The 14,513-nt window shown below is 38.0% G+C and overlaps 1 protein-coding gene across 1 annotated transcript in view; it reads left to right on the top strand.

The window, feature by feature from the left end:
• Window positions 1-14,513, top strand: part of TENM2 (teneurin transmembrane protein 2) — a 553,850-nt gene that overhangs the window by 107,040 nt on the left and 432,297 nt on the right. The window contains exon 3 of the mRNA XM_053956612.1: window positions 1,721-1,996. Within this exon, the coding sequence (XP_053812587.1) occupies window positions 1,721-1,996 (276 nt within the window). The remainder of the gene's footprint in view (window positions 1-1,720; window positions 1,997-14,513) is intronic.

The following is a 14,513-nucleotide window of genomic DNA, read 5'->3' as shown; positions in this document are numbered from 1 at the left end:
TTAGGACTGTTGAGTTCCCTGCTTTTGGCTAAACCACTAGATTTCTGATTACTACATTAAATATTAGAAGGCAGATAAAATATGCTCCTAACTAGAAGGGTTTGGGTTAATTTGCTGTTGATGAAAGTGAGCTGGCTTTTTTAATGTCAGCTTTTTTATATTCTTTTTACACATTGCCACTAAATGTTCCATTCCTTGAGAAGCATTGTCTGGTGGGAATTCTGCCCTTGGCGCTGTGGCCACGGTGTCACTGTGGGGCTGTTTGACCTCAGGGTGACAGAGCCGCGCCCGAGCCTGGGCATTGCTGGCTGAGGACACAGGTCAGGCTTCCAGAACAAATCCATCCCCTTCCTTTAACTGATGAGATTCAGGAATAAATTTAAACTGGGCCCCAGTTTTGCATTTTACATGTGTGCATACACCCCTTATCCAAAATGTGCTTTGGCAGTTAAATATGAGACTGGAGAGAGCTGGTACAGAAAGGGGAACCAGATAGATATAAAACGCTATGAGCTTTCCTGGATAATCTGAGAAAGAGGTTCTAATACTTAGAAAAAAAAATCTAGTTACCTTCTTTATTAATAGGTGACACTTATTTGTGTGTTTTATTTTATTAGTGTATGAACTTCCATTGTTTAGCTTCATTCTGACAAATATATAGAGGAAAAGGAGAAAATAGAAACGGATTTTGGACGAAATAAAACTACTGTTTTAGAAACACAGACTACAGATCTGGTTTCCCTGTGAATTAAGAAATTAGTTAAATAATTGGCACTTATACTGCCAGCAACTTCAGTCTGGTTTTTGTTTTTAGCCCAATGTAATGAAGCTCAAATTACTTTGCTTTTCAAAATCTTTGAAAGCCTTAGAGACTAGTGAATATTTCCCTTCATTTTTTTACTGCCCTGTTCATTACTGTAGGAAACAAGTACATAAGCAGAAATCAGGCAGCAAATCTGGACTTTCTGAGAACCCTGGGGGACTCAGTGTGCTTTAAAAATGTATAAGATTTTGTCCACTGAGTCGTTATTAACTGCTAAAGGTCACGTGTTTTGACATTGTCTCAGAAAGTTTTGCCTTTAAACCAAATGACCTCCTGATTTTGGTATCGATTCATTCTTTCCTCTGGAATATGGGGGGAAAAGAAAACAGTTAAAATGTAAGGTCTATCTTGGCTTCTTTAGCAGATATTAAATTACCAGTTACACCAAATGTGAATAGAAAATTGGTGACGAAGTTCCATGTTACCTCACTGATGGATTTGCATTCTTTCACTATCTCTGTGAAAGACTTGTGTATGTGAAAATGAGCTTCATTAAAAAAAAAAAATCTCTTTTTGAGTAATCAAATGCATAACTTCAAAGCTCATGCTCTGTCCTACAAATATGAGGTTGCATATACACTAAAGCAGGTCCTGTCATTAGCATTTTTCATGAGGTTTATGTTAATTAAGTGATTAATTATTTGGGGCCAAAAGAGTAGCCTAGAATTTAGAGACCTTTCCTACCTTTGTTTTGTATATTCCATCCATTTTAGATACATTCAATGTTTTCAAGGTTAAGTCTTGCTAGACCAGTGCACGAGAGATTTCTGTAAGCAATTCATCGGTATACAGCAGAACTGCGTAAAATTAAAAAAATATCTGATATTTTCAAGCTGAAAATAAATCCCCTACCTTTTTCAATGACTTAATTTTTTTTTTTTTCCCTTGTCCTTCTAGGAACAAACTTCACCCTTGCAGAACTGGGGATCTGCGAGCCGTCTCCGCACCGGAGCGGGTACTGCTCGGACATCGGGATCCTGCACCAGGGCTATTCCCTGAGCACGGGCTCCGACAACGACTCGGACACGGAGGGAGGGATGTCCCCGGAGCACGCCATCAGGCTCTGGGGCAGAGGCATCAAATCCAGGAGAAGTTCCGGCCTGTCGAGCCGGGAGAACTCGGCTCTCACGCTCACCGACTCCGACAACGAGAACAAGTCCGACGAGGAGAACGGTAGGGTTTTCCTTCAGTATATTCCTAACCTACTTAAAAATGCACCACTCTGCTTTCAAAGGTGAAGTTTGCACTTTCTCGGTTTGACTAAAGCTGGTTTGGGTTTTTCTGGCATCACTATCAGGAAAGTATTATATGTGCATCATATGAGAGATATTATGTGTGATCTTAAAATTTACTTCTCATGCCATAATCTGTCACAGAAGTTTGTGCTCCGAGTATCTTAAATTAAACTTAATGATGAGAAGCAGAAAGAGAAATAGTTTTTATATGTGATTTTTCTACACAGCTTGAAGTAATATTAATAATCCACAATGTGCTGATAGCTGTAACCATGATGCTAATTTGTAACAAACAGATTTAATTTTATGTATTTTTTTCCATGGTTTTGAAGTTGTAAAAAACAATTCTTTTGCTCTTTTATTACTGGTATTGGGGGGCTTTTGGAAACCAAATCTGTGCATCGGGCTGAGGCAGAACACTTGTTCAGTGTAATTTAAAGTCTTACAGAAATGGGCACAGCACCAGTCACTTGTGGCTGAACAGCCTGGCAGGGGTAGAGTCTGAGTGTCCTGTGTTCTACACTTTCCTCGCAGGTGCACATCTCCAAATTCAGGTCCTTTGTGTGGATCACTCTAAAGGTCTTACCTGGGAAATTTTCTGGGCTCATAGCTTTAAAGAACTTAAGAGGGAAAGTAGTAAAAAAGAATTTGCAGGAAATTGTCCTCCATCTTATAGGGTGATGAAGGTGTAAAGTCAGCCTAGTTAAAATAGAAACAAAGGGGTTTGGATCTTGTCATTCTGAGGAGGTGAAGAGGAACCTCCCTAACATCATCAATCCTCAGAGCAACTGTTCCAGCAGCATGACACCAGGGATAAAATTCTGCTTGGTACATGTTGGGTGCCTCTCAGAAGAGCATTTTTGTAGGTGTTTATTTTGGGCTCCTCCCTGTATTCACTGACAGTTGTTTTGGTTTCAGCAAAGTGGGTGTGCCGGGCTTTGGAAACACATGCAACTGCTTGTCAAAGCAAACAGGGCAAAATTACAGTTTATATGTTGATAGGAAGAAGTTCAGCAAAGTGCAATTGATTTTGTGTGTAACAACAGTCTTTTTTTGTTGATTTAAATTGAATCTTCATGTAATATATCCTCTCCATAGGCATACCAGGATACATTTCTTCATCAAAACTAAGGAGGCAATGTGCATTTACTAATAATGGTTTGTACAAGGAAGCCCATGTTTTAAAAAGAATCAGTGACTGGTTAATTGATTTTTCCTATTAATAATACCATTCACAGAAAATATGACAACTTCCATTGATTTTAGTACAGTTTTGTTAAGGCTTCTAAGTGTAATTTCAAATAAAAATCCTGACTAATAGAATTCTGACATTATGGAATGGTTGGGCTTCAGTGCTGTAGCAGGAATTCACTTCTGTGCAGGTGCTTGTCTCCATTTCAGTGGCAGCAGTGTGTCACACCTTTTGTCTAAGAAAGCATAATGATCTCAGAGCCCACTTTTATATACACACTGTCACAGACTGATAAAAGAATGAGCCTGTTCACTTGTTTTTCATTTTCTTCCCCATAATAAGTGAATTATTCAGTAATTGGAAATACAGTGCAGTGAATCCATTTTTCATGTTTCTAACAATGATATTAATAGGAGAAAGAACAACATGATCAAACAGCAAGCAGGTAATAAACCAGTATGTGGAATTCATTTTGGGTTTCTGTGAGAAGGGTTTCTGTGTGTTTGGTTGTTTAAAAAAAACAGCACACAAGGTGTTGTGTACACAGAGGTGTTAACTTCAGTAAACTTTTTAGCCTTACTCTCTCACAAAGCCTGGTTAGCTCAAAAATCAATGCTTCTTCACATCACTGATTTTATGAAGTTTTGGGATACATTATCATATAGATTGACAGTTGCCCCACTGGTTCAGCACCACAGTGTGGACACTTACAAAACCATCATTAATTTCTCACACTTGTGCCTAGCAGTGGTTTTCTACATAATAAACACTGTGTCCTTCAGAAGCAGATCAATAACCTGCTAGGTGTTCATCCTGAGAGGAAGTAACAAGAATCTATATTTCAAGAGAAATTTGTGCTCTGATATGGTTTCATATTTGCAGGATACCAGCATAAAGCAAGACATTACTTGGTATGAGATTTTACCCATTTATGCCTAGCAATATTAGAGGGAACTCATGATGCTTACACCTCTGAATTTATGGAAAGTATTGCTAAAGCTTTTTCCCTGATACAGTTCAAGGGTCATGAAAGAGTAGTTCAACTCTAAAAGATGACTATTTTTTTGAAATATCGAGATCCTATCACAATTTAACCTTAAAAAAAAACCCCAAACAACCCATACCTCTCGCAATTTTTTGTATCAAGAAATCTATTTTGTCATCTCCAAGTAGCACAGAGGAAGCTTAATTTCTAAAAATTGCTCCCATTCAAATCCATTCACAAAGCTTGTGACCATTTTCTGTGCTTGTAGATTTAGTGTGATTTAATTTTATCATAAACCAGAATGCTGTGAACCTTGAAATATTAGCAGGCTTGGAATGCTTATAGGTAAATTGAAATAATGGAAACTCATTAAGTTCCATATTTTACTTGGTATACTGAAATTCTTCCTAACAAAACAGCTTACTGATAATTTGCAAACACTTATATTTTCAGAAGTCTAATTAGGCTCTAAACTCTTACTCTATCTTGTAGTTTTTGCTGCTGTCTAGATGTGGCCATGTCTTCTTTAGACAGATCAATTCTGAATTTGTAACACAAATCTGTCATCAGATTGTTACTCAACATGATGTACTGGGTTGTGAGATTTAAGTAAATTAATTTTTTTTTGATGCATGCAAATGCAAAAGACCAGTTAGAAATACAGATCACCTCTGATGTCATGTGCCAGCTTTGGAGAGAGAATCACCTGTGGGGGTGCAAGGTGTGAGCTATAGGGGATACAGCATGGTTCCTCAATGCTGAGTTTTTCTTTGATTAAATCTTGTAACTATTTATTCTGAAACATCATGGCAAACTTTTCAAAAGGATGGGTTTTTTTTTTATCAGTTGCCTTGTTCTTTTCTAAACCTACAGTATTTCTATTTCCAGAGTAAAGCCTAGGGGCTGGTCATGTTTAGGTAGTGACCTTGAAGCAGCCACTCTTTCAGGGTTGGTTTCTTCTCTTCTTCTTTTTTTTTTTTTTTTTTTTTTTTTTTAAGTTGAACTGAAAATTATATTCTTCTGAAAAATATAAAACATTGTAAAATAAGGTAACTTTCAGTTTAAAAATCTATGAAAACAGAATGATCATCATTAAGGAGCATTTATGTACAGAATCTTTTTGCAACAGATCTGCAATTTTCTCTTTTCCTGGCTTCACTGTTGTTGAATGACCAGTTAGAGGCTGTTAGGAAAGCAGTGAAATTCAAGTGACATAAGGCAGATGGGAGTGAACAGCTGAACAGATCAATAACAGAGAAGAGAAAAGGTAATCTTAGGAAGAGGAAAGGAGGATGGAACAGTAGGATGTAAACTCAGGGCAAATCTTGGCTTGAGTGCTGAAATGAACTCGTGGGCTCAAAGTGAACCCAGAAGGAGGGTTTTCAGTTTGATGTGAATCTAGATCCTGCTGTGAAAGAGAAAATCTAGAAATGGTGTTGGTGTTTTTTTTTTTTTTTTTGGTAGATGGTTGTTCCCTTGACACTTTTTCTGCTAGTACCATTATTGTATATAATGGAATAGATAATGTGCTGCACTGATGTTTTCAGGTTCAATATCCATCAGTGTTTGCTATTCTAGATGTACTGGTGGCAATGACTTTTACCATTTTTTTCTATATTGCTTTTGTGGTGCTTTTTATTGTAGTAATTAAAAGTTGAGTATCAGACAGTAACTTATGTGCATATCACTTACTGAATAAAAGAGTGCCATGAATAAAGAAAATAAAGTTGGAAAAATTATAAGGTAAAATATGAAAAACTGTATTTGCATTGTTCTTCTGATTGAATCTTATGAAAAATCAGCTAATTTTCTTTTCCTTTTTTTCCCTGCTGTGAAGTATTCAATGGCAATTTCCTACAGTAACTTCTCAAATGCATCTGTAAATCTTAAAATAAAAACATGATAATTCAAACTGACCTCACAGTGTATCATTGTTTCAATTTTATGAGCAGTATAATCTGAGCTTTTCCTGGGATGTTGCTGAATAGCAAACTTGGAATTACGGTAGAAAAGAAAAGATGTTATTGCATCAGAGGAATTTACAAAAAGGCACCAGACAGATGACAGCCAAGGAGTTTATTTTCTTACTTTTACTGTTGTAATTTTGACATGTTGTTATCAATATTTCATTTTTTAATTTTTTTTTTCAGCTTTCTATTTCACACTTCATAATTTGCAGGAAAGATTATAGCAACACTGTGGTTCTACTCTTGAGACTATTTTGGGTTTGTCGTATGCATGCTAATGTGTCTGAGTTGTAAGGGAGTAGAAAGTAAAAGCTTTTCGTGTTGTTGGTCCCAGAATTCTGTTTGGGTTAAACACGTGGGAGATTAGGATCGCTTGCTGCAAGTTCCCCACCAAGAAATATTCACTTTCACCAAGAGGAAATACTTTCCTTGTTAAAAGGGGATGTTTAAATAGTGGTGATGCAGTTGGAGCGGGTCTGTGTCATCGTCAACTGCGTGTGTGTGGGAAACATAATGTGCCCTCATAGTTTTGGGATAAAATATCGATATTTTGGGTACAAGGAACAGCAGGGAAGATGCAGACTTGCTCTATATGGCATAGTGGAGTGCTGGTTTCTGTAGGGAAAGCTGTCGGGGAATGTTGTGCCTGTTTCTCTCCCAGAGCGACCCAGGTAGCTGGGGAACAACAGGAGGCACGGATCTGAGAGAGGAGAGAGGAGGAGCTGTCACAGTTGTGCGATCTGTTCCTAGCTGAGAAAGTGGCCAGATGGTCCCAAGGAAATGATGGGATTTAAATGAAATGTCATACACTCAGAAAATGGCATCGCACACGTCATACATCACCGAGGCTCCTGAAGGAGGAGAGCTGGGGAGGTGAGCTCCTGCATGGGCAGACTTCAGCTCTTCTTTAGGAAGGCTTGTAAAGTACTTTGTAAATGACAAATTTAGAAAGTCATTAAGCGCAGTATCAAAGCTCGGTTGCTTAAGTGGATCCAATTTTGATGTGCTCTCAAAACCTGAGGGCACTTCTGATAGGAAGTGGTTTCCTAATGAGGGAATTGACTAGCAGGAATGACTTTTAAAGACTTAACTACACATAAACTCAATTTGGTCCAGGTAAATGGCTTATGTATTCAGTGCAGGGAGAGTCTAGATGATGGGGTTAAGGACAAAAAGTGGATGTGTAGTACTGGTAAACTTTAAAGCCTTGTGTAAGACAGGAATATGAAATGAAGAATTAAAAAGCTTAAACATTTGTTGCAATTTTAATATAACCCAGCAAGACTGTAGTGTAGGTTGGCAGGATGATGTGATGAATTACTGCTACACTGTCTGGTATATATTGGAAAAGCTCAATAAATACTATCTGGAACAAAGTGCTTGATGATATTCTAGAGATTAAGGATGGAGATGTGGCAAGACAGCTCTGCCTTGGTGGCCTAAATGAGCAAACCCAAATGCCATCTTGACATTCAGGTGCTCATAGCTGACATTCAGCACTTGGGCAGCTGTTAGATTTTCCATTCAGATCAGTGTTGACCTGGGAGATGTGCATCAGGATCTTGGGTTTCATCCTCCCAGAGATACAGGTGTTTCTAGCACTCATGATTACAGGAGGAATGGATGGAATGCTAAAACAAACAAGCAGAAAATCCAAAACAAGCCCACAAAAAACCCAAATCAAACCAAAAAATCCCCCTGGATATGGTGAGGTAAGGTCTTACACCATGAATGTCCATACTGTTCTCCCCCATTCGTTTCAGTCAGGGCTTCAGCACCTGGAAAATTTTCCATTGCCTCTGGGGTGACTCCAGTCCCACATTCTGTGCCCTGCTCTGGCACAGCATCATTGGGCTTTTTGTCCATATCCCATTCAAGGGCCTGCTGAAGCTGTATTCTGTTTGCAGTCTCTCTCTTAATGGTGGGGGTTTTTTTTGGATAATATGAATGCCCCCCTCATAATCAATGAACTAAGGCAATCAGTAACTGAGACAGAGGAATTGAAGTCCGACATTTAGCCAGGAAACTGAGGAAAACAGAAATATGGGCTGATGAATTAAGGCTATTAGGAAAATACTGCAGCAGCTGGGTTCATAAACTGCTGAGGTTAGCTGGGATCTTCCTTTTTCCTGAATTCTAAGGAAAGAGCTTTTGCCTGCAGCTGTATCTACATCACTGTGTGAAGGTCACAACATGGAGAGCTTTTAAAAAAAACCTCTCAAAATAACCACAAGATTTTTCAATTATTATTTAATCATGAGCCTTTCCATCTAGTAGAGAAATGATGAAACTGTTTAACAAGAACTCCATTACAGCACATTATTCAGTTTGTCAATTATTAGTTTTATAAAAGAAAACTTAGATGATATAGGTCACCTAGGTAAGCAAGCAGCAGCGCCTTTGTTCAAACCATAACTGAGTTAGAATAATGCCTTTTTATTCTTTTCTATAAAAGAGATCTGTGTCTGATAAAGTCAATCCAGCTTGGTGCTAAATGCATTGTGTGTGGCTGATGAATGATAAAACCTTTGCAGGAAGGTTTGCAGGTTTGTCTGTACTTGGTGTTTAACTAAATTTAATAAAGCGAAACAAAACCTAGGTATTTTACTTTTCCCTTGTAAACTGAAGCACAGATCATGGGAATCCATACTCTGAATGTATTTTGTCTTGCCTTTCAAAATGAGAAGTTTTACCAAAAGCTTCCTCTAAATTAGTCACACCAAAGACAGGTACCTTTCCTCACATCTGGTATCCCACTATTAATAATCTCCCTAATTACGAATACTTGCATACTTCACTGATTAGTGCATAATTACATCAAGGTACACACTGCTTTTTCTAGTCAATGCTTCATTTATAAAGCTCAGCCTGAGTCTGGCCAATCAGCTCAGGTGCTGCAGTGAATGCCTACTGTCACATGTGGAAAGTGACATGTAGGTGGCTGTTTAAGTGTCATTGCATTTTCTAAATATTTTGTGGGATGTGCTTTGTGTTTACACTCTGCTTACTGTTCTTTTCAAGGAATCTGTCAGCTTGTTGAAGGCAATGGGTTTGAATTGATTGTTAATGTGATGTTGAAGTATCACGTCCTGCTCAGGTAGGATAGAATTCCCCTTCAGATGGAAAATGGATAGGAAAGGTTTCATATGTATATATTAGACTAAACAGATTTTTTTGAAAACTGAACTATCCCATAACTAATGAGTTTTGAAATATATTACTCATTTTTTACTCTCTTTCTTTATAAAACTTTTTTCACTTAATTCTTAGATAGTAAGTTATAAAAGATGCTTCCTAAGTTCCATTCCTTAGGTAAAAGGAGAGAAAATCTAATTAATAAGCCTAATTGTGTTGTTGGTGCTGTTTGGGGTTTTTTGTTTCGGTGTTTTTTATCCATAAAATGTTCTTTTGTGACTTTTTGCAGAAGCTCTTGGCAGAATTGAATGACTTCTGACAGATACTATAGGAGCAACCTGAAAATTAACTTTTTTCTTTGCTTTTAATTTCCTTGTATTTCACACAGGTTAAAGACAACTTTCTGCTTAATTTAAGCTTTTACAAGTTCTATGACACTCTCCTTCCTTGGCAGTGATAAGGGAAGTACTTTTATCTTATTTGTTCAGCCTCTCTGCAGCATTTGAAATTGCTGACTCTCTTCTCTACACTCTTCCTGTAAGAAGCTCAGGGGATGATTGGCAGTGATTCAGCAGGGCTGAAGCTCTGCCTCTCAAATCAAGTGAGAGGTTTCTTATGAGCAGCTGTTTGTCCACTTGCCTGTTCAGTCTTTGGCTCGCAGACCTCTCAGCAAAGTTCTTCAACACCTCAAAAGCTGTTGGTAGCACCACAGAGACCATGCTGAAATCTTAACCATCTGTGAACAAGAAACACTATCTCTGGTGAAAGTAGAGGACCATTTTTTCAATTTATATTTTGTCTGTCTCATGCTTAAAGAACATCAGATTAGGCTAAACCCATAAAAGAAAGATGTGATGATACTGGGATGGAAGTACCTTGAAGAACTTGTCTTTCCCTGAAGTTACCTGCTGTCAAAGGCTTGTTATCATTGTTCTTAAAGCTAACTCCCTACATTTTTCAGTAGTACTCCTGTCCATGTAACAGATTTATGTGAAGTAGCTTTAAATGTTTTTCCCAGCCCAAATAATTGACCCCCATTACGTACTTCTCTTTGTCACCAGAGGATGCCATTGCTGTGATCTTCCATGTTCATGTGCTAAACCCACTGACTTTTGGAAGAGGCACTGCTTCTATATGGTACCACTCCTTTTAGTTGTTTAAAGAAATGGCAAGAAAGTGGCCTTTTGAAGAAAACTGGCAAAAGAGCTATGTGTAGATTGAAACAGTAGTTGGAACAACCCAGTGCTAAAACAGGGCTGTTTTCCTGGTGTCCATTTGGGTTTCTTACATTACATCAGCACCACTTATGCTGTAGTGGTGTACAAACTCATTTCTTACCCTGAAAATCACCACAAGTTTCTGGATGCTTAGTACTGTGCAGCAGAACAGCACTGGTGTCAGAGGAAGAGGCAGTTTTATTTGTGAATTAAAGTCCTAGAAGGAGGTGCAGCTACTACAAAGTTGCTAATGTATTCCATGCTGGCTCCTGGAGGTGCCTGCCCTAATATTGAACATGTGTAAGATCCTGAGGCTTGTATGTACTATTTGTTCATTAGTCTGTGCTTGCACAGTGATTTTCCATCTGTGCTCAGGTCTGAAAGAGAGATTGACACAAGCTGGACTCTAAGAAACATAGTCGATTCCTGGAATGTATCACAAGTACACTTCATCCCCAGAGCATATCAGACTGTATTTAGATGCAATATGAACTCATATTCATACCTTCTGTCCTTTGATATTTTCTCTGGGCTCCCAAATATATAATGCAGCAATCTGGGTAAATGAAATAAAAATATGAACTTATCATGCTTGATTTCCTACAGGCTGAGAGGGAAGAAGACACTTTGTAATTTTTTACTTTTCATTTTATTAAGAAGCATGCTAGTATTATTGAGGGCATTCAAATAGCATCTCTCTTGCAGCTGAGCAGCTATTCAGTGGGAAGGATGACTTTTGTGGTTTCTGAAGTTGTTATAAATATCTCAGGAACTGCTGACTGTTCAAGTCATTCAGGCTTTTCAGTAGCACGTTGCTGATCGAGAAGATCATCACTGAGTGGGTGAAATTGTATTTGCCTGAAAGTCCAAGGAGCCCATGGAAACCGAAACTTCCTTGCCATGTTTGCCCTATTGAAACTGAGATATCATCTTGTAAAAAGGCATAATATCATTCCATTACAGCAACATGCCTGTAGGCAAGGCACAATATGTGAGCATCATTTGTTTGCTCAGAGCCATGACTGTCATTCAGAAATATTGAAAGGTAGCAGTTGGATTTTTTCACACAAATGGTTAAGGGGACTTTTCTCAACATCAAATTAGTGTTCAAGAGTGAAAATATAGCTTCTGTTTCCTCAGATGCTGAGTTGTAAGAATGAGTAATCGTGATTCCTGGGGGAATTTATTTTGTTTTTTTAACTTGAGTGGCACTAGATAAATAGGTTTATCAGTTTTCCACAGAACACTTATATTTAGTAAACTTGAAATGAGATGAATTACAGTGAAGTTACTCCTCTTTCCAGTTTTCTTTAGGAGGGGAATTATTTTAAGGAGGCGAGTGCTATTTATACCTCCCACATAAAGCTATACCCTCCAGCTGTATTACACAGTGTGGATATGGACAAAGCAAGGGATGGCTGTAATTGCTTAAGTGACTGGAGTTTGTCTTTTGTAGTTCTTTTATTCTTTTTCCTATTTAAACTTCTTTTGCTTAGTGAAACAGGACATCACTGACTCTTGTGTTAAAAAGTTGTTTCTGATCAGTTTTGTTCAGTGCACAGAAAGTTCACTGAAAGGAAAGAGGAGTCCAAGGAGGTTCCAGGTTTGGGGCAGCCAATGGAACACCACATCAGTGAGGGAGGTAGGAATCTGCCATCCAAACCAACTGCTCACCATGTGTGCTGGGTGTGCTGCTCTTCAAAAGCAACCCAGAGCAATTCAGAGAATGAGTTCTCAAAGTTTATCTCTATATCAATTCTGGTTCACTTTAAAGCCTCTTTTAGTATAGCAAACTCTCCAAGCTGTATTTCTGAAGCTAATAATATATGTAAATCAGTTAGTTTCCTTCTTTCACAGAGTTCTCTACATTTTCAGTATTAAATAGTGAAATAATAATCCTTATGTGCCCAGTCCTGTCAATATATCCCTGGGCAGCTTCTCAAAGGCTCCTTGAGTCTCAATCATCTATATTCATTTGCCAGTTCTAATTTTCTGGATAATTACTGCATATTTCAAGACCACTTCTGTTGTGATACTTAGCCAGATTTAATTCTTTCAGCTACTTTATTTCTTAACCTATAATTTGACTTCCCTGAGAGTATTTGAAGATGGGTATGCATATTCAGTTTAGTCCTAAATTTTGGGATTGAATCACACTCCAAGTGTGTTCTCTCTCTCAATCAGGACTCCCTGTCCTGTCCCTTGAAGACTCCCTATTTGTGGGCTAAATGTCCTTCACAGGAATAAGAACACTCTGTACATAATGGAGCCCAGCATCAGCTCTTATGGGTGACAGAGTGCTGTCTAATCTTTCCAAATGAAGGTTTCTGTTCATTTAAAGCAGAATTTCCCATATGTTTTCACATTTTTTTGTGTGGTTTGAATTAATTAATTACATTTTACTTTTCTAGGTAGCAGGACAGATGAAGACAGCCTAGTGTAATTACAGTTATGGGGGGGTTTTGGGGTTTTTTAAGGAAAAAATATAATGAGACCTGTGATAAATGTTAGGAGACTGACCTATAACCACAGCAGGCAGACACTGATAATCAGTGTTTTCTGTATTATTGTCAGTCCAGCTGTTTTGCTAAAGATCCTGAGAAAACTCTCTGGGAACAGCCAGTACTGCAGTTCTTCAGCTTGAAGGCTGGAGCTGAGGGGGAGGATTTGGACAGAATTTTGAGGACTTCACAGTCAGTGTCATGAAGATAAACAATTCTACATGGTGAAGAGCAAAGGAGGTAGAGAAGGCATCACTGTGCTTTTTCTGGCTTTGGTCAGTTCCCTGATATTTTATACTAAAAGGTTTTTTCTAGTCTTTTGTTTGTTGTTTTTTTTTTTTTTTTTTTTTTTTTTTAACTGATACTTTTCACCATCTTTTTCCCCCATCATTTTCAATCCTGGTAAAAATATTATGGCATTTGCCTGTCTTTGTCTGAAAGAGAATTTATTTCACTTTCCTACATTTTTTCCAATGTAACATAGTGCCTTGAGCTTAAGACATTAATGTGGTTCCAGATAATCTCCTAGTCTTGTTTGACACGTGATGGCTTAAAAGCACTCTTTATAAAGCAGAATATTACAGTATTAATGTGCAAAGTGAGGTTTATTCTCTCTCTCTACATCTGATGAATTCTTTGCATGGCTTAAAACAAATGGAGGAACAGATCATCTTACAGAAATAATGATCATCTTAGAAAAACGATCTGAAGAAATCAATATTTTTCTCTTCCTGACTTTTGTCCCTCCTTATTTGAGTCTAGTTCATGAAGTAATGCAATGTTAAAAATGCTTCAGATCACTTCTGTGGTGGTAAATTTTGACTCTTTCAAATATTGGTTTCATATATTTCCTTTTTGTCAGTCTTCTTGTGCCATATGTACTGCAATATACTATAATTTTTTCTTAGCTTGAAAGCAATGTTGCTTTTTTTCCTACAAATAAAATATTTTCAAACCATTTTAGATGTGATTTGAAGTATTTCTTGAATTTCACTGTTACGTCTCAGAGGAGTAGAACATATGTGGCAAGTTCTCCAGAAAGAACCTCTCAGAAGAACATATTAAAGATGAAATATAAGGATTTTTAGATCAAAAGGATAATGATTTTTTTAAAAATCTTTACTATGTGATAAATTAATCAGAAGGTATTATAAAGATGTACAGACTTGCACAAAGAGAGGGAAGGAAGACAGTGACTTTGAAATCGGTGTAGACGCAGACCTGGAGACACTGTCAGGAGCTGGCTGCAAAGCAGCAGACAGAGCTGTGGCAGAGGCACCTGTTAGCAATCTGAGCTGAGTCAGGGTGAGCAAGACGAGGGAAATGAGCTCACAGCCTCATCAGATCAGGCACTGTGTTGTATGTGCAGAGGGGCTGGGGGCTGTGACATGATAATCAGGAGTGGGGCAGGGGCTCCTCAGAAGCCTTTGGTGCACTGTGGGCTGAGCAGGGGAACAT

Source organism: Vidua chalybeata, chromosome 15 (genome assembly GCF_026979565.1).
Source record: "Vidua chalybeata isolate OUT-0048 chromosome 15, bVidCha1 merged haplotype, whole genome shotgun sequence".
NCBI lineage: Eukaryota > Metazoa > Chordata > Aves > Passeriformes > Viduidae > Vidua > Vidua chalybeata.
Note: the sequence above shows the minus strand (reverse complement) of the source record. Positions and strands in the feature narration are given on the sequence as shown.